This window comes from Alligator mississippiensis, chromosome 12 (genome assembly GCF_030867095.1).
Source record: "Alligator mississippiensis isolate rAllMis1 chromosome 12, rAllMis1, whole genome shotgun sequence".
Lineage (NCBI taxonomy): Eukaryota > Metazoa > Chordata > Crocodylia > Alligatoridae > Alligator > Alligator mississippiensis.
Genome location: NC_081835.1, coordinates 48,052,782 through 48,072,848, shown reverse-complemented (window position 1 = coordinate 48,072,848; position 20,067 = coordinate 48,052,782). Strand labels below are relative to the sequence as shown.

At 43.4% G+C, this 20,067-nt stretch overlaps 1 protein-coding gene across 17 annotated transcripts in view; it reads left to right on the top strand.

Moving 5' to 3' along the window:
• The window catches only part of ZNF618 (zinc finger protein 618), a 275,207-nt gene that overhangs the window by 136,017 nt on the left and 119,123 nt on the right, over positions 1-20,067 (top strand). For all 17 annotated transcript variants that reach the window (XM_019475707.2, XM_014602702.3, XM_019475706.2 and 14 more), the window contains exon 2: positions 5,947-5,990. In XM_019475707.2, coding sequence (XP_019331252.1) covers positions 5,947-5,990 — 44 coding nt within the window. The remainder of the gene's footprint in view (positions 1-5,946; positions 5,991-20,067) is intronic.

Sequence of the window (20,067 nt, the reverse complement as noted above, 5' to 3'; positions counted from 1 at the left end):
ATCTAATCTTCTAGAAAATGCCCTGAAGGTTTGAGCAATCTACCAGTTACAGGAACCCATAAAGCCTTTTTTTCCATTGTGTAAGCATGACAAATCATTAATTTTTGATTGATTGCTTTGAATTATGGGTGCTCTGACATCCTTTCTGTAGCTGAACAGCTGTATAACAAATGAACATATCAGTGCTCACAAAAGATTGGAGATCTAACAGAAGCAATTACATTGTCAGCTCCTCCCTTCTGGCTTTTCCCAGGCAATGAAGGGAGGAAATTTTTTACCAGAAATTCCTCAAGTGGCTAAAATAATAATAAAAAAATGCCTTTTTATAATTAAATTAAATCTTTATCTCTTCACTTGTAGCAGACTGCTCAAACCATCAGAATGCAAAGAGGGCTGCTGCTTTTTATGGCTTAGAGAAATCTTCCACTAACAAAATTTCACATTAAGAAATAAAAAAATAAATAAAATTGCAATTTTTTGGTTGCTATTGCTTTAAGATTTTAGAATTGCACCAGTGCACTAAATGTGACCTCCATAACTTTTAAATTAAGAATTTATGCTGTCTTGAAATTTATGAAATATTTCAGCATGAAAGAAAGCCTTTTTCCCTCAGGAAAATTGAGCAATAAATCACAGCACTCTCGATTTACTGCCCTACAGCCGGCCAGAGATAGGATTTTTTTTTCCGCTTCGTTCTGAAAAAAAAAAATGTAATCATATAAGACAGCTTAGCTGCTATCCTCCCACTCTCTAGAATTTTTAATTTCAGCTGTTTCTGCTTGGATTTATTTCCAATATTCCTGCTCGGCTTTTCAATTTCCTCAGTTATTAAATTTTAATTCAGTGCATTAGCATTTAAATTAAAAAAGGGTTTATTTTATCGAAATCGTTGGCTAGCCCCCATCCTGCTGCACATGAATTGCCTGTTTCTGCCATTTGCACAAAATGTGAAATGCAGCTAATGTCTTTTAACTTATATTTGCACAAATTCAGAAATAAAATTTCTGGGTTTGGAATAATATTGTCTTTCCAAGAAAACCTCTAATCAGAGAATATGGAAAAAAGACAATGTGCCTAGCAATTTTAAGCAGAAAAAAGGAGGTAACAACTGCCTGATAGTGCGGTTGTAAACAATGAACATAGGTGCTGAATTAGACAATTCGCAAATAAGTGAAGGGAGAGAGCTTGACCTTTGCAATTAGAGCAAGATAGGTATGTTTGGGGGAGCGGGGAGTGAATCAGGATGAATTCAGCATTGGGACTAGCACTGAGGGACCATTTTGTCTGGGAGGGAGGGGGCTTGGGTGGGCTTGAGAACAGGGCTGGAGGTTGCAGGAAGGGGAGGAGGGAGGTGCCTGAACAACTGATCCAGCCCTGTGCCTGTGATTAGCTGTTTGGCTTTGGTCAGATTACTTAACCTTTTGTTCTCAGCTTCCACGTGTGTTAATGGGGCTCGTATTTGCTCTTTAAAGAGGATAGCTGTGCAAATTGGGATGAAGGGGATCTGGGGTTAGGTTGTGATGTTTCTGACATCCTAAATGCCCTTGAACAAGTTACTTGGGGAATTTATAGATGTCGGGGGGGGGGGGGGGGAGGGGGGAGGGGAGGGGAGGGGAGGGAGGAGGCGGGGACACTTTAATTAGAGTGGATCCGAGAGCCACTAATTAAAGCACCCAGAGTGTCATGTGTATTTGTGTCCCTGCACTGAAGAATGGCGGTGGGGCCACCTTTAACTAAAGCTCATCAAACAAGCTGTAGTTAAAGTGTCCCCACTGCCATTGTTCAGTGCAGGAACGCTGATGCACGTGACCCTGGAGTCGGCTGGAACGCGATAATTACTACGCTCCAGCAGACTCGGTTAATCAAGTCTGCTACGACACACTGTAATTACAGCACGTCAGAGCAGCCTTGATGCACACGTATAGGTGCCCTTAATATTTTAATGCTTTGGTTCCCATCTGTGGAATAGGGCTAACAATAGTTTCAGGCTGCATGTTTTTGGAGTGCTTGCATGCTACCCAGTTATGTAAATGTATACATTACCCCAGGTGATCGCTATAGGAGTATTGTTTTCAGAAGCCTGGATTGTACCATCCTGTCGCCATATTAACCGCCTTCAAACCTGTTGCTGGGATCCAATTTTCAACCTACTCAGATAAAATGTACTTACAGAACATCGTTGTCTAACTACTGCTATTACCCTCTAACTTGGAGGATTGATCATCCTTAGAAAGCCATCAAATTATTAAACCACTGCCTGTGCTCCTGCCAGTGCAGAAGTCAGGGTGGTGCATAGTTTTTGCTCACTACATCCTCATGCCTTCACTAGTCAGCCACAGACTGAAGGGCAACTGCAATTTCCAGGATAAGGATAATACAGGAGCCATTTCAAATCACAATGTGAAAGGGTCTGGAGGTGTGAACCATTCTCTGGGAGGGACTCTGGCATCCTTGTTGCTCCTTCTCAACAAAGCTGTGTTTAACTGGAGAAAACTACCTACACATCCCAGGTCTAAAACAAGAAACTACGCTTTATGTTCGTATATGTATTGAAGGAGCTAATGTTTTAACTTACTGAGATTTGTCTTGGGATGGCAGGAATAAGTTTACTGTTGTTGTTTTATTGGAGGTCCGCATTCAAAATAGGACATAGCCCAGTGTGCTGTTCAGCTGGTTACTTAGATTTGTATTTTTGAAGGGTGTGCATGTCTCTTTGGCTCATTGTTGTGCCCCTTGTGTCCTGTTCTAGGAGAGGGTCTTAACAGGAGAGAGGCATGCAATTTTAAATGATTCAAGGGTGCTTTGGAGTTGGGGAGAGAACCAAGCTCCTTTATTAAATGCTGTCTATGGCCCCTGGCAGACACGCAGATAGAGCTGCTGTGGGATCTGTTGTAGGATCCTCACAATTGCGTTTCCTGCCATGCCACACATACGTGGCAGGAGGCATGGTTGTGGGATTGAGCATCAAATTCCATCGCGGCATATTGCCAGGGCAGGGGAAGCCCAATACCTAATCCTAGGCTCCCATGGCTGGGAGCTGCTTCAGCTGATCCAGGCTCTTAGCTGCAGGGGTCCACCATGCACCCCATGGCTGAGAGCTCTATCAGCAGATCTGGGCGCCCAGCCATAGGCGCACACGGTGCTCTTCTGTGGCTGGAATCTGATCTGCCAGTGCTTCTAGCCAAGGGGATATATCAGAGTCAAGGGCTCTGAGGCACCCCTTTGGCTGGGAGCAACGGCTGATCTTCGCTCCCAGGTTGGAGCCCTTGACTCTGGGACCCTGAGGCTGGGAGCAGCAGTTAGTTGATCGGTGCACTCCCATTGGGAACACGTGGGATCAAGGGCTTCCATGCACCCTGGAGGCTGGGATTCCCAATCAGCCTGGGCACTTGTTCAGTTAATGGCATGATGGGAACCAGCCATAAGGTTATTACACATATTTTGTGTAATGACTTCATGGCTTATTCCTTATTTTATTGCACTATTAATGGCATTTAATGTAACTACTTAAGATAGGATTAACTGGATAATCATGTCTTAAGTGTGACATGTGCCAGGGGCCAGTTAACTTCTAGAGTTTGACTTCAGATCACTCTGGAGCTGGAAGCACCTTTCCCTTGAGAGGTGCTGTACCTCAGAAAGAATAATAAAAAATACAAATACAAAATGGGGGAAACCTGGAGGGATGGCAGCACTATGGAGAAAGATCTGGGAGTCTCAGTAGGTCACAGACTCAGTACGAGTCTGCAGTGTGATGCAGCCTCACAAACAGTGAACATGGTTTTGGGATGCAACAACAAAAGGATTAAATGGAAGATGGGGGAGGTTAATGTCCCTCTAGTCAGCACTGGTTAGACCTCATCTACAGCAGAGGTGTCAAAGTCATCCAGCCTTGCAGACCAGATGAAGGTTGCTGGGCTGAACTGAAACCCCCTATGTGCCTGCTGCCCCAGGTCCAGCCTGCGCACCCCACACACCATGCACTGGCCCTGGGCCTTACTGTGTATATAGCATGTAGGGTGGCATGCATTGTGCTCTGCCAACGGTGCGTGGGGTGGCCCCAGTGCTGCAGGTGACAAAGGGAATTGGTTTGGGGTGCTGCATTTGGCCCTGTGCTATGTATAGTGCCAGGTCCAGCTTGTGCATGCCCTCAGCATGCAGGACTGGACTGATCACGTTCGGTGCACACAGCATGAGGGGCCATCACCAGGTATACACTGCATACAGTGCTCCACCAAACTGATGCTACACACTGGCTCCAACATGGCCTGATGTGGACTGGCCCTGGACCCAGTGCTCAGGACCAGTTGTGGGGTGCTGCATGAAGAATGCACCCCAAAATGACCCAGGGTACACAGTGCTGGGTGCAGCACATGGGGTCAATCCAGCGACCCACAGTCCAAATTATATAGCTCCACAAGCCAGATCCAGCCTACAGGCTGTATGTTTAATGCCCCTATCTAGAGTATTGTATACAGTTTTGGGATTCAGATTTCTGAAAAGGATGTGGAGAAGTTAGAGAGGGTCCAGAGGTGGGTGACCAAAATGATAAAGGGCTTGGAAGGCAAGTCATATGGGGAGAAGCTGAAGGAAATAAGCATGTTCGGTTTGTGGAAAAGGTGCCTAAGAGAGCATATGAAAGCAGTCTTCAAATACCTGAAGGGCTACCATAAAGAAGAAGGACAGCATCTTTTCTATCTTGTTGCACAGATTAGGGCACAAAACAATGATTTGAAGTTGCAGCAAAGTAGATTTAGACTGAATATCAGGAAAAACTTACTTGTTGTTACAACAGTAAGGCAGTGGAATAGACTGTCTAGAGAAGTTGTGCACTCTTGATCACTGGAGGTATCCAAGAAGAGGTTGGACAGGCATTAGTCAGGGATGATCTGGGTGTAGCTATGCCTGTTCTACTATGGGTATTTCCTAATCTTCTGGGCTTTGGCATCCAACTGGGAAGGAATTTTCCCCCCTTCCTGTTAGTACACGCCAGGGAGTTTTTTTGTTTGCTTGTTTGTGTTTAATTTTTAAGCTTTCCTCAGAGGCATTGGGTGTTGGCTGCAGCCAAGGCTGGGGATTTTGACTGAGGTGTGCCAGTGCTCCTGCTGGAACCTAGCCCCAGAGGTTCTTGGCTGGAGGGTCTTGCCCCTCTGCTCAGGGTCAGATTGATAAACGTATTAGGAGTGAGGAAAGAATTTTACCCTGTAGTCAGATTGGCTGTGCACCTCCCCTCCACCAAAAAACCCCACAACTTCTGCTATTTAATCTATGGTAGCCCTTGCACTTGAAAAGCCTTCTTGAACTGGCCTTATGAAGTTGCTCTCTTCTCTGAATCACTTTCTGGGAACTACTTCTGCTGTGACTGTTGACAAGAAATCAGCCACATCATGACGACTGGGCTGGGGGGGGGACGGACAGGCACTTGGGCGAAATAACGTGCAGCTTGATACCAGTTCCAATATTCTTTATCCAACTCTTGATCTACTAAGACTTAATACACAGATTTAGGCAAATGTTAGTCCTGCCAAACTTGAAAACAAAGGACATGTACCTGTCTTTGCAGTATTGGGGCCTTTAGCTGTATCTCCCTAGTTATTTTTTTGTATTGCCATAACTCCTAGGAGTCCAGTCATGGAACAAAGGCATCCCTTACCCTAGGAATTTACAATTTAATGTGCCTTACATCATCCAACGTAATGGGGACCTGCCCTTGACTGTGCCTGCTGGTATTGCACAACAGAAATAGCAGTAATTTCCAGCATCTGTTCCCTCTTTCACCCAACTCTCATTTCACTCCTGAAAAAAGGTGGCTGAAAGGTTGGTTGCAGGGGGTTCCCTGCAGGATGGGCAAAACTGGATTCTGTCCATGCTGGGTATTAGTGGGGAAAGCTCCAGGATGCAAGTCAGTCATATGCTAAACAACCATTTTTGTCTTTTGTTCCTTAGGGAGACGGGAGCAGCAGTACTGGGAGGAGAAGCTCTTCAAGCAGGTATGTTCATGGATTTCTCTGACCTCTTGTGAAAAGTGCAAGACATTGGGAATTGTTTCCATGCCATGTCAACTGTGGGGCTGGAGCAGAGGGTGCTACCAGTGGGAGCTGGATGTGGGGAGCCAGGAGAGCAGGGTAGAGGCAGGAGCCCAATTCAAATATTGGCCTGTTTCTAGAGTTCTAGCTATTAGAGTCATGTGATGAGGTCAGAATCCCAGATTTCAATTTAAAGAAAAATAGTTGCAAAAAAATCAGTGTAACTGGCAAAGGGATGACTGCAGAGGCAGGAGGCTGCCTGGTTTCATGCTTACCACCATGGTAGTCTAAGCGCCCTCTTAGTCTGGGGTGCGCTGCCTTTATATTGGCTCTGGAGTGAGAGGCCAGACTGCTGCTGCTTAGGAAGAGAGGGGCTATGACAGGGAGTCTGGCAAGGAGTGCTACAAGGGGAGTGGGGCAGCCAGCTACTGGGTCCAGTGCCTGAGGAAGGGAGGCATGGGGCCACAGCCATTCGAGCAACTGTTAAGGTCCAGCAGTTAAGCGAGCCTCTGAATCTTTGGGCAGGCACAAGTGCTCAGATGGTGGGGGCCTGAGTCCTTTCTCCTGTGCAAAGAAAAGCAATGTTAGACCTCCTTCCACGTTGATTGTTCTGGATATCTTCAGCCATTCCCACCCCAACAAGGGGCAGCCTGTGGCTTTGTGAGCAATTGTCTGGGGACTGCTCTTTGGCTCAGGCATTCACTCAGAGGTAGCAACCATCAGGACTACAAAAATGTATCACTGAAATGTTGATAGGAGAAATTGGTACTTCACTCAGTCCCATCCCCTACAGAGAAACCCTTAGGTAAGCAAGAGAAATAGGGTGTGAATGGATAGGGTGTTCCCAATAAACAGACACACTTGACTAGTGGGTAGGGACAGGCAAAATGAAAAATGTGGCTTGTGAAGGGTAAGTACAAAGGCCTTCCTATGTCCTGCCTGTTGGGTGCTTGAGGGGATCTTACCTGAGGCATTGTTGGGACTTGTGGTGCACTGTGTGGATGGAATGGCAGGATGATTCACTGCATGACATAGCTCTGTTACTTGCCAAGCTTCTGTTTTTAATGAACATTTCTATAAAATGAGAATTGCATATCTTGCATAGAAATAGCAACAGTTTTCCACTGGAATTTCCTGCACTTGATTCCATTGCGTTAATAATGTTGAATTATAAAGTATCTGCTGCTGTAAGGGTAATAGGTAAAAGTAATGAAAGGTCAAAAGTCTCCCAAAACTAGGTGGCACATCCAGCTAGTGCAAGTTAAGGTCTGTTTTTGTTCTTGTAATCAGTGGCAAGTAAGGGATTGATGTGGCCAGCCTCACAGCTGGTTGTCTTTGAAAGTAAAGGGAAATAATGGGAAGGTTATATCAGAATCACACCCTACAAAGGGCTTGGTCCCAGGTTTCCTTCAGAAGTCATTCTTTGAGGATCCCAGCCTTGCTCCTTTGAAGCCCTAGCTCTTCACCCTTCCTTCCTTCCTTCCCAGTTGTCTCCTCTCATCTTAAGATATGTAGTTGAAACAATCAGCCTTCAGGGACTGAGTAGGAGAGAAGATGGCTATCCGACAACTGGTCTCCATGCCGTTGCACTACAGCAGTGGTCACCAACCAGTGGATCTCAATCCACCGGTAGATCTCGGAGCCTCTTGGAGTCAATCTGAGGCTGGGGTGGGGGGCTGAGTGCCCGTATGCATGCACGTGCATGCCCTAGCCCAGCAGGTCAGTCTCTGGGGTAGGGAAGAGACAAGGGCTAGATCAAGGTCCCCGCAGCGAGGGACAGTGACACAGAGGCAGGAGCAGGGGTAAGTTGAGTGGAGCCCCGGCTATGTGGGACTTACCTGCTGGGGAGGCGCGCCTCCAAATAATTTTTTCTCCCTCTGCCCCGATCTGCCCCCCTTCCCTCCCCACAGACTTACCTGTTGGGTGTAGGGGTGGTGGTGGCAGCGGCACACAGTAGAGCTTGGGTTGCTTTTAAGTGCCAAAGGTGATTCATAGATGTTAGGGTCGGAAGGGACCTCAATAGATCATCGAGTCCGACCCCCTGCATAGGCAGGAAAGAGTACTGGATCTAGATGACCCCAGCTAGATGCCTATCCAACCTCCTCTTGAAGACCCCCAGGGTAGGGGAGAGCACCACCTCCCTTGGGAGCCTGTTCCAGACCTTGGCCACTCGAACTGTGAAGAAGTTCTTCCTAATGTCCAGTCTAAATCTGCTGTCTGCTAGCTTGTGGCCATTATTTCTTGTAACCCCCGGGGGTGCCTTGGTGAATAAAACCTCACCAATTCCCTTCTGTGCCCCCGTGATGAACTTATAGGCAGCCACAAGGTCGCCTCTCAACCTTCTCTTAGGGAGGCTGAAGAGGTCCAGGTGCCCCAGTCTCTCCTCATAGGGCTTGGTCTGCAAGCCCTTAACCATACGAGTGGCCCTTCTCTGAACCCTCTCCAGGTTATCTGCATCCCTCTTGAAGTGCGGTGCCCAGAATTGCACGCAGTACTCCAACTGCGGTCTCCTACTTAAAAAGGTTGGAGACCACTGTACTACAGTAACAGCAGTGCTGTAGGTACCTGTCACTTCATCTTAGTCTTCAGAAAGGGACCTGCATGGAAATTACCTAGAATAGTTTTAAAAATCCTGAAACAGGTAAATGAGTGGATGTTTTATCCCACTGTTGACTGCATTTCAGTGTTTGGTGGACTCGCACTTGCCTGCACAGAGAGTACCTCTTAAAGAAGCATACTGGAAACACACGTAATCATTGCAAAATCAAGATCAGCCATAGTCTGGGGAGGTGGGAGAATAGCAAATTTGCTCTGTTTGCAGATAAGGCATAAACTCACTATGACGAGACTTGCACTGCACAATTTTGCTGTACCTGCTACAGCTCCAGGTGAGACAGTGGAAGTGCAGAACAAATAGTAGCCCCTTCACAGAGTTAACTTTCTGTGGTAATAATCAAATTATTTAACTGATCCCAAATGTACCATAAGATACAACCTTACACCAGTTCCTTACTGGATTGCAGGCATTAAGCCAGCTCACTGGGGACTAGCAGAGCAGAGCCAGCAGCTAGCAAACTGACAAACTCATTTGCCAGGAGAAAATGCTATCTGGGAAAAATGTGGAAGGAAAAGGGATATTGGAGTAGAGATAGGGGCTGGGTTGCATGTGTGTAAAAGGAGCGCATAGATTAAAATGGAAAGGTTAGTGTGACATGGTCAAGGCAGTGGGGTGGGGGAGAGCAGAGCACAAGGGGGTTTCCTCTGAGATTTGGTGAGCATGGCTGGGAAGAGCAGAGAGGAAAAGCATGGTGCATTGAAGGGTTTGGTGGGTCACATCATAGCAGAGAGGGGGCCACATGAATAACCTTAAAGGAAAATATTCCCACGCATTATTTTCTAGGAAACTGGTAAAATTTTTCAAAAGCACCTAAATGGCACAGGAGACTTGTATGACTTGGATATCTTTGAAATTGGGACATTGAATCCTAAGTCACTTAGGTACTTTCAAATATGTTACCCACCCGCTCCCCCCCCCCCCCTCCCTCCCCGCGGAGTGGCTTATTCATGGTTATATCCTGGGTACTTTTCAGAATAATGTTTTAACTGAGCTGCTCTTCTTCCTTTCTTCTATGATGGGTGGTCACACCTTGTGTGTGGACTGAAGCTGTTTCCACTGTAATGATTTGGGATTTGTAGGATGCTGTTTACACACATTTCATAGATGCAGTACAGTATACTTCGGCTACAATGGTCTATTGGGCTCCGAGTCATTTCCAACATGGCATTCTCATCTAGCTGCAAATGGTGTATAGAAGCAGCGTTTGTGTCCCAAATCTCTTCTTGGACATGAAGCTTTTAGCTTGGCATCTAAAGTCCTGGAAAATGGGAAATCTCTCCCCATCCTTGTCTTCTTTTTTTTTTTGAGTACACTTCTCTGTAATTGTTCTAGCACACAGTTTTTTCCATCTAATAAGTTAACATTTCCTTCTGTTTTCTTCTGAGGTATGAAAGAACCCCTGACATTTAATCTGTCAAGTAGAGTACATCCTTCTGTGGCACGACCAGGCTCTGCCCTCTCACAAATTCTTGATTCGAGGTTCTTCTTCCACATCCTTTTATTAAGCAAATACCCCTTCATTATCTGCTGTTCAACAACTACCTCTCTGCATATACACTTGCCACAATCCACATCTTCTAATAGTTTGCTGCATTTACTACACTAGCAGTTTTGGATTCCTGATAATAAATAAAAACAGCATTTGCTTCTGGAATATACTATATTGCGTGTCCAGAGGCCTTTTCACATTACAATGTTAATTGACTGCCTCCGCATTGAGGACTTCTGGTTATCTGTTAGATAATGTCACGAAGACATTTTATCCTATGCGTAAAATGTTCCTATTAACACATAATGACTTGCACACATTATATATTGTACATATAGGAAGCATTTGAGAAGATGCAGGGAAAAGCAACAAAATGATATAGAGTTTGGAATGATTAATCATCCACATACAAAGAAGCTGAGGCCTTGTTCTTGAGACCTCAAAAGCTAGTGTGGACAAAGCACTGGAGGGGTCAGTTCTTTATTGGCCACTGCAAGATGGATGGATACATTGACCCAGGAATTTTTTTCTTTCTCTAAGTTCTCTAGCCCTGCCAAGCTCTAGTTCAGTTTCCTAAATTTTCAGTGCTGAATTTTCTGCATAGAAATTCATTGGGCTTATTCTAATGATGTAGTTAAGTGTTCCAAGAGTGACAGGATAGTATACATCAGCTTTTTAACTAGCCATGTCCCATTTTAAGTGTGTAGAAGTGACACTTGTGGCATGTGGTGCTTGCAGTTTCTTGGCTGAAGAAACTGGAGCATTTAGGCAGGTGATTACTTAATTTTGCCTTTGAATTGTCACTTAGTTGTCTGAGTGGCAAGAATTGTTTCTGTAATTTATTGTGCACACAAAGAATGAGCAGTGAAGTTTCCCAGGCTTGGTCTGTATGCAAGCCTTACTTTTCTGAAAAGTGTTAAGAAAAAATATTTTAACCATTGATTTTATTTAAGCGAAAGTGGAAGAAAAGCCTTTTCTAAAGACAAAAAAAGAAGAGCCACATGTTTAGGTATAGCTACAAAAATGACTGACATTTGAAATTGGCTTTGAGAATCCTCAGTGAAGCCTTTGGTTGGTTGGAAATAATGTTGTTCTTTTATGACATTATGACACTGTCTTGTTTGTTGTAAGCCATTATTTACTATTAAACTATATCATATAATATACAGCCACATGAAAGATGCAGCTGGAGGTGCTTGAATTTGGTGTACTTGATCTCACAACCTCAGTGATGCATGCTCCTTTTTACTTATTTTTACATTTAGTTGTGTTAAATCATTTTCATGCCATTGAGAGTGAATGTTAAAAGCTAAGGAGGACCCATGATTTTTACAGGCTTGCCTATCTTTTAATCTGATGCATGTGGTGCCTTCAAAGTAGCTACCCATAAACCTGCAGTTTTTTGACTGAGAATTAGTTATGCTAAAGGTAGAACCCCAAATCCTTCCCAACTCCTTCACTTCCTTGAGATTTCTTTGTTTCAGACTATGTTTGCTTATGTGTAGGTTTGAGAATGACAGTGTTATCTAGGACATGGAAAAAATCTCCTATGGGGTTGGCGGGGATAGAAGAAGAGAGGACTATTTACCTCAGGGAGGAGATGAGAAAATGGATGCAAATGAAAGGGTACAAATTAGTGAATGGTCTAAAGAAGCTATATCAGAGACTTCCACTTTCCTTGTATCATAAAGCAAGAAAGAAGAGGACAGTCAACAAAATTAAAAAGCAATAAATTCAAAGCTAATTAAAAATATTTTGTTGGCAAAAGATATTGAGGCCAATAGATCAGACAAAAGAGATTAGACATTTACATGGATAACGAGACTATCAGAGCTGGTGCAAGAACCATCTTTTTTTCTGTGGAGCCCTGGTTCATGGTTCTGGCTCACAGGTACAGCAGTGGTACAAATGATAAACATGTTTTGAAAGGGTTATAAACTGTTTTGCTTCAAAGCAAAGCCATCCTCTATTAAGGTTAGGAGGAAATTTTCCTGTAGGCAAGTTGTTCCATTGCTGCGCACTGCAGAGGCTCCTTCTCCTTCCTGTGAAATATCTGATGCTAAGCTAAATGGACAACTGGTCTTGATTGAATGTGGTGACTCTCATGTAGTTATGACGTGGATCAATTTGATGTTACATTGGGAGATCATTCAGAAATGCAGGCCCTTTGCTTTTGAATCTCAGTAATGCTGGGGTGAAGATAATTACTTACAAACAATTAGTGTCAGCTTTCAAACAGTGGGCTCTGGATCTTTAAAAAGTGGATCAAAAACACATGTACAATTAGTTCTGACAAACAGCTCAGCTGTCACACTTCCGTGTGTCACTGGGGTCCCGTACAGCCTTGTGCAAGATACAGTTTTATATAATAATTGCTGTTGTGTAGTGTGTGGCTGGGGAAGGAAGAATTATGCTTTTAGCTCCTTTGTTAGCTATTTATTTTAATGAGTCATTAGATTTGTTTTCAGTTTTAAGTACACTTTAAAAGCATGAATATCCTGCTGAATAATTTATTCCCTGATATAGGAACTGGATCTGTTTGGGGGGAAAAAATTGAGCCATCTGAAAACGTCCTGCCCCCTGGCCCAGTCTACATGATGACTGTCAGTCAGGGAACCCAGTTGCAGCACAGATGTAGCCGTACACAAGAGGCATAGCCACTTTCTCATAATGGAGCTAAAATGTTTGACCTTGTAGAGTCTAACTGATCTGTGAGGACACACCTGGGTCTCACTTGTAATGATGCTGTAATAAGGATCCCTGATAGCTTCAGTGTAGCTTCAGCTATCCTCAGAAGGGCATCTCACAGGTATTTAAGTTTGTGTTGAGTGGATCTGTGCTGAGTAGGAATATCTCTGGGTCAGAGGCCTTTGAGGTCATGTCTTTGCTAAACTTGCAGATAGATTGAGTGGATACAGTGACCATCAATGCTATAACATGGTTGGGTAGCTCAGACCATATCTGTTAAGGGAACCACGCTGGATCCTGGATCTTACTCAGGCAAAAGCAAGCTCTATTAGCACATGTTTAACCATGTTGAATGTGTGTTCTGTTCTGTTCAGAATTGGTGAGGTCTCATCAGGAGTAATGTGTCCAGTTTTGGGCCCCACACTTCAAGAAGGATATGGATGGGTTGAAATGAGTCCAGCAAAGAGCAACAAAAATTATTAGAGGCCTGGGAAGCAAGACTTGTGAGGAAAGGCTGAAAGAGCTAAAATTATTTAATCTGGAGAAGAGAAAACTGAGGGGGATTTGACGACAGTTTTCAATACCTGAAGGGCAATAAAAGTGAGGATGGAGACAGGACTAGGAGTAATGGTCTCAAACTGCAGCAGAGGAAATTTAGGTTGGAGATTAGGAAGAAATTTCTGACTATGAGAGTGGTCAGGCATTGGCGCAGGCTCCCTAGAGAAGTTGTGGAATCTCCATCCCTAGCAATTTTCAAGAGCAGGTTGGACAAACACTTGGCTGGGATGGTTTATTTAGGGATGGTCCTGCATTGAGCAGGGGGCTGGATTAGATGACCTTGTGAGATACTTCCAGCCCTGCTTTTCTGTGATCTTATGTTGAAAGCTTAGAGAAGGTGCTTAGGGGTGTGGAAGGAAACAGGAAGCAGCAGCTTCCTCTTCAGCATCCTTTCTCTTGCCCAGTCTGTTCCCTTGTAACCTCATCTATGTCTTCTTTTCCTGTCCCCTCATCAATTCCTCACTCCCACCCAAATTTCCCCACCCCCTTTTCATCCCTCTCCCCTAGGAACCATGTGCCAAATAAAGGGTCTGCAAGCATGGCCAGGTGACTGATTATTGAGGGAAATCTTCTTATAACAGCTCTGCAACAAGCCTCTGGTAGGACCTGGAAACCCTCTTGTGACAGAGCAGTGGGGACATAATGAAGGGTAGTGGTGGCTCCTATTCATCTGCCCAGTCCTGGCTTTTTATCAGGAATCTACAGCCAAAAAACAGTATCTCCAGGTAGAAAAAACATAGGTAAAGAGTTAATAATATCCCTATTATTTTAATCATGAGGAGCCTTTTGCATGTACCAACAGGCAGTAGGCAATAAGGGAACAGACTGGTGATTGCTCTTTCAGCCTCTGATTCTAGATGCATTTTGTTATTTACCTGCTTCCATAGATACTAGTGATCATTAAGCCAGTTAAGTCATCCAAGTACTTCTCTTCTGTCAACAGGTTTATGATAATAATAGCATCATCTAAACTGGAGATGGACAAGATCTGTTCTTTAAAGACACTATCCACACAGGATTCCCATCCTCTGATTTCAGGTTTTTAGTGTGAAATATGCCAAAGCTCCTTAACCTATGAATGTCAGCCCTCTGAGGAAATGACAGGACCATTAGCCCCTCTCTTATGTTCTCTTCCAGTTGCCATAGCCCCTGCTTCCTCAGTCAGTTCTTGAGGAAGCAGACGCTCCCTAAATTGCTAAGGGTATAGAGGCAAAAATGAGACTCCTTCTGAAATTAACAGGGATAGAAATAATCAACATCCTGAGCTCCATCACCATGGAACAGAATCCATAGATCTAAAGGAAGATGGACAATTGGGAATTCTCTGATGGTTTGTTTTAAATAAGCAGAATTGTAGGTAAGTAATTTTCCCTCATCTCAGAGTATGAAAGTTTTGAAATTTTGTTTTGCATCAGAACTATGAAGAATGTCTTGCATTCAAAAAATTGTCCAGCTCTTTTCCAAATATGCAATTGTTCCAATAAAAGATATCAACCTGAGAAATCCTTTCCTCTTGCATAATTCCTGGACCTCCATGGCTATAACATCACTCTAACACTATTAGAACCATAGGAAAGTATTACTTGTTAGCTAGTGTTACAGAAGTTCTTTCATTTTAATAAGACTTAACGCATACCTAGGGGTTTTCACAAATCATTCCAAAAATTGCCAGCTGATTTAGGAGAAGCTGGAAAGTAGTTTTCCCAGATGAAGTTCTAGCACTAAAACTAATTGAACCCCAAACAGTCAGTCATTTCTTTAGGTTAAAGCAATCAATAGTGTCACAAATGGACAAGCAGGAAGAAACTCAGGGAGATGTATAGTCTGTTGTGGTGGAAAGAACATGGTGTCTGAGGCAGGGGAGCTTCTAGCCCAACTGTTGTGCTTCAGAGCTCAAAACTCCTATGAGTCAGAATAATTTGAATCTGTCTCACTATGAAACTAATAGTAATAACATCTTCAAAGAAGCAAAATTGCAAGAAAATATTTTTTCTGTAGGTCATAATCCCCCCAGTCACCATGGGGGTTGTTCTTTTAACATCTACATTTTAGCATTTCATTTATTTTAACTGTAAACATTTCCCATGAAGAGAATTTCACCATTTTATTTATACCAATCCTCAACCCAGTAGCTCGTAAAAAAAATGTGTCTTCTGTTTTCTCTGTATTCTCCTTTGCTTATTTTTATCTTATTCTCTGGTGGATGTATTCCCTTGGATCTCTGTAGATGTCTTCAGCGTCTGCAAGATCTAATCCAATCTAAGCATTTATACTGTGCTTGCTTCTATAATAGCTGAGCACCTACAAATATTTGTTGACAGTTATGTCGCCCCCTCAGTTATTTCATAGTCAAGCATTAGAGGATGAGTTCTTTTATTTTTTCCCTTATGAGTAAATCCTTAATCTATTCCCTTTGTTTTTCCTTGAATTTATACTTCTTTGTTGCCATTTCTGCACTTGAGAATTTAAAGATGCTGGCAGCTATTTTATTATAATCCTAAATATAGTTTTTAACCTGCATTGTTTGGAAGAGTCACATTTTTATGACTAGTTCCAGTCTTTCCTTTTTGGCAAATTATGAGTGTTTCCTGTTTTTTATGTTGGCTAAGCCAACATTTCTGTTAGTCTTTCTTCCTCAAACAGTCCTCAATGTGTCCTTATTAAAGACAGCAAAATTCTAGGAATTAATTTTGTTACTGCCTCAGGAATTCACTGGGGTGTTCAGTTTTTGCTCTACTTTGTATTTTAATGTTTGTTTTCTAAGAAAGTTGTATGATTCACTTGTTTTAAAGTAGCTAAAATTGTTCAGTGTCCTTGAAACGTGGAAATACAATTAGAATACTGTTTTGATATTACTATAGATATTCCCCAGCAGAGGTATAAACAGTTTAAATCTGTTTAGAGTCTGTGTTTCTTAATTTCATACAATGATCTTTTTCTAAATATTGTCAATGGTTTATGCACCATTATTAGTGTTGTTCAGTAGGGCTGTGCGAAGCTTTGGTCCCTGATTTAATTCGGCAGAGATTGTCTGATTTGGTGGCCAAGTCTCCGAACCCGAATCAAATCAGAGGACCCTTTAATCTCTCTGAATCGAATTGGAACCCTCTGAATCAATTCGGAGAGATTCAGAAAGATTTGGAGATTCGGACATAGGCACAGCTTTAAATGTTTTTTCTACGTACCTCTAGGTAGCAGGTGGCTTGTGAACGCTGCGATGCTGGGTGGCATGGAGCATCCCACAGAAGCACAGGGGGGTCCCCAGCACACTCGGCAGATACTTTTGGGTCTGTCAGGGAGCATGTGGGGGCCCCCCCTACACTTCCTCAGCTCAGCACCTGGTGCCTCCTGGGTCTGGGGCGGGCACCCAGGGTCCCCCCACAGCCGATCGCTGAGCCGGGAGGCACAGGGGGGCCCCCAGCGTGCTCCCTGGTGGACCCGGAAGTGGGCTGGAAGTACTTCCGCTCCACTTCCTGGTTCGCCACTGAGCACATGGAGGGCCCCCTGCACTCCTGTGAGACACTCCATCCACCCCAGCATCGCAGCGTTTACAAGCTGTGCTGGTACATTGAGGTATGTAGAAAAAACATTTAAAGCTGTGCCTATGTCCAAATCACTGATTCTCCGAATCAGCATTGAATCTGCAGATTTGGATTTGGCCAAATTGAGTCAGGGACAGTAATCGTAATCAACGAATCAAATCACTGTCCCTGATTTGGGCTGAATTTGAATTGAATCGGGCCCATTTCGCACACCCCTATTGTTTAGCTAATTTATGTTATGGCGATTACATCAGGTTCACTAGGCAAGCGTCAGGACATGATGGCTGAACAGGGTGGAAATTATATCATCACAGATATGTAGACCAGTTTGTGTGATGTAATGAAATGCCACTGTGAATATTGTAGCTTACTTAATTGCAGTCACTCCCTCTCTTATGACATTATACAACTTAACTTTGGGCTCTCCAGTTGGTAGTTACACTTTTGAAAGGACATGCATCTTAGAGGTAATTAAATAGTTCTGGTCAGTGCATACAATTTCTAGAATGCTTTATCCTTCTAACTTGTATAACTGCTGGGTTTTCAGACAGAAAAAAATTCCACCTTTAATGGAGAAATGATCCATTAGTAATTGTTAACTTGTTTGCCCAGCTTGTCCTCAACTTCCTCTCTGAAGATTCCTTGACACCAAATCTTTTGGCTGGTGTAGCTGAAACACAACTAAAACTGTTTTAATCATTGTCACAGAAAGCAGATAAAGAGGTGGTGGAACCTGGCATCCATTGCATTGGTATAGCATTATTCAAAATAGTTTGTTGTGTTTCAAATAGGTGTCAGTATGGATCCCACTGTATTCAGCCCCCTGTATGTGATTGTGCATTGTTGAGATGTGAAAACAGATTCTTTCAGCTAAGAGCACTTGTCAGAGCCACACACATGTGCTTGTGCTCTGTATGAGGTCAGAAAGGGATGAGTAGCCACATTTCTCCATCCGTTCCCTGTGACGTGCTCATGTCTGCTAGAGGTAACCTTACATCAGCTACCACTCAAACTGGTAGTCTTAAAACCTCAAGGCGTCAAACTTAAACTATGCTACAATCAGCTGATTTCCTGTACAGACAGATGTAGCATGTGCCTTTTCTTGAGAGATTCACATGTCACACCGACTTTCAGTCTACCTTCCTGTACCCAGGCCTAAAGGTCTGAAGATGAATCTCCACTTCAGAGTAGTCTGTGCAGGTGGCATCAAACCCAGATGACCTGAGCCCAAGACCTCTGTTTCTCAGTCAAGGTTGTGCTCTCTGGTAATACCTAGTAAAGAAATGATATGGAAGATGGCAATGATGCCAGAATTACTATAGTGCCAGAATGAGTGTCTTTGACATCAAAAGTAATACATCACGCCTTCAAGAAAGCTGAGAGGGGCCACACTGGACTTTGGCATTGGACTCAGTGAAGACCTGGGTGTCATCTCACATAGAAAAGCATTGAAAATGTAATCCCCCTACATTTTGCACAGTAAATGCAAACAAAAGGAGGAAGAGTCCAGCAGTAATAGGCCTTATACTAAGGGCTCCAGAAGTATTGACGGTCATCCTGGCATCAGAGGACTGACTGAGATGGTCTTAGGCATGGACACAGACCACTGTTCTGCCAGTGCCTTGATCATAAGCATTGCTGTTAAGAGGTGACCCTATCATCAACACCTGTAGAGCATGCTTTCTTTCAGAGCTGAGCAGAGAAACACTGCATACAATCTGTGAGTGATGCCGTGGAGGGACCAGTCAGAGGCCAGTCGGCTGGTCTGGACTGGCACTAGTCTACCCAGCAGCCCATAGAATAACTGGGATACCACCTGGCTCTTCTGCAAACACTTGAAACATCCTGTTTGTGCCTAAGACATCAGTAATGATCATTGAAGAAGAGGAAATCTTGCTGATAGCATTGCTGGGCTGACCCCTGACACCTAAGTACCAGGGTCTCCAGGACCTAGAGGCACAAGTACGCTAGCCTTTAACCTCAGGATGAAGCTGTCTCCATAGCACCAATTGTGATGATTTTCAGGCATATGGAGGCCTCTTGGTACAGATCAGACACTTGAATACTGAGACCTTGGTCATCACTAAAATATTGTACAAACTCTTCAATATCCTGTCAGCTGCCTTAGGCCATGAAAGATTTTAAGGCCCAGCAAGAGCCTTTAATAAAACATTCTCCTTGACACTGATGGCAAAACACATCAAAAGCAGGTAACTAGTACTACCATTTAACTTAGTTACTAGGGTGGATAAAAATCAATGATTTTTTAAAAAACTATATTTAAAAAAAATCAGTTTTTTATTTAAATAAGATTTTTTTATTTAATTGTATTGATTAATTTTTTTATAAGATGCTTTAAAAAAAATAAACCTGTATAAAGATAGCTTTAATTTAAGATATGTTAAAGCTCAAAGATATCATGGAATAGGGATTATAACTTCTGTTTATATATTATTTGAGATGAGATATTCATGTAACCTTTTTAGAAAAGTTTTATAAATAGGTCACAAGAGGCCAGGGACTATATTAGGGGTCCAATCTTATGGGATTCCCAGAGGCTCCTCTATAGATTAGTAAAGATTAAAGAATATCACTGTACCCAGTGGGACTCAGTGCTCAGTCTAGAACAGTGGTTCTCAACCTTTTTTGTACCAGGACCCATTTGTAAACATCAACAGCCAGTCCCAACCCAGTGCCTCCCACCCCCAGGCCTCAGCCCTCCCCCCCCGCAGTGTGTGTGGTTGAGACCCACAGGTTGAGAAACACTAGTCCAGATTCCCAGTAAGCATCTCTGTGATGCTTAGCTTCAGTTCTCAAACTGTGGAGATATGGAGATGAGCGGTAACAGACCTTATTACCTATCCATTAGCCCTGTTGTCTCTCTGCAAGTTTGTGCACACAGTCAAGCCCTTACCTTTCTCTAAAAGTGCAAAGTTTAAAGAAGTTAAATGAATAAAGGATATGAAACAACAAGAAAGCACTTTTTCTAGAAAAGTGATTAAATCAAGGCTTCCTTACCCCAGAGGTAAATCGTGATTTAAATCATGATTTAATTTGATTTAAATGAAACCCATCCTGTTGGATAGTTGTGTTCCTACTGTAGCTCTATATTGTAGTCTCAGCTCTGAGGGAGCAATCATATTTAGC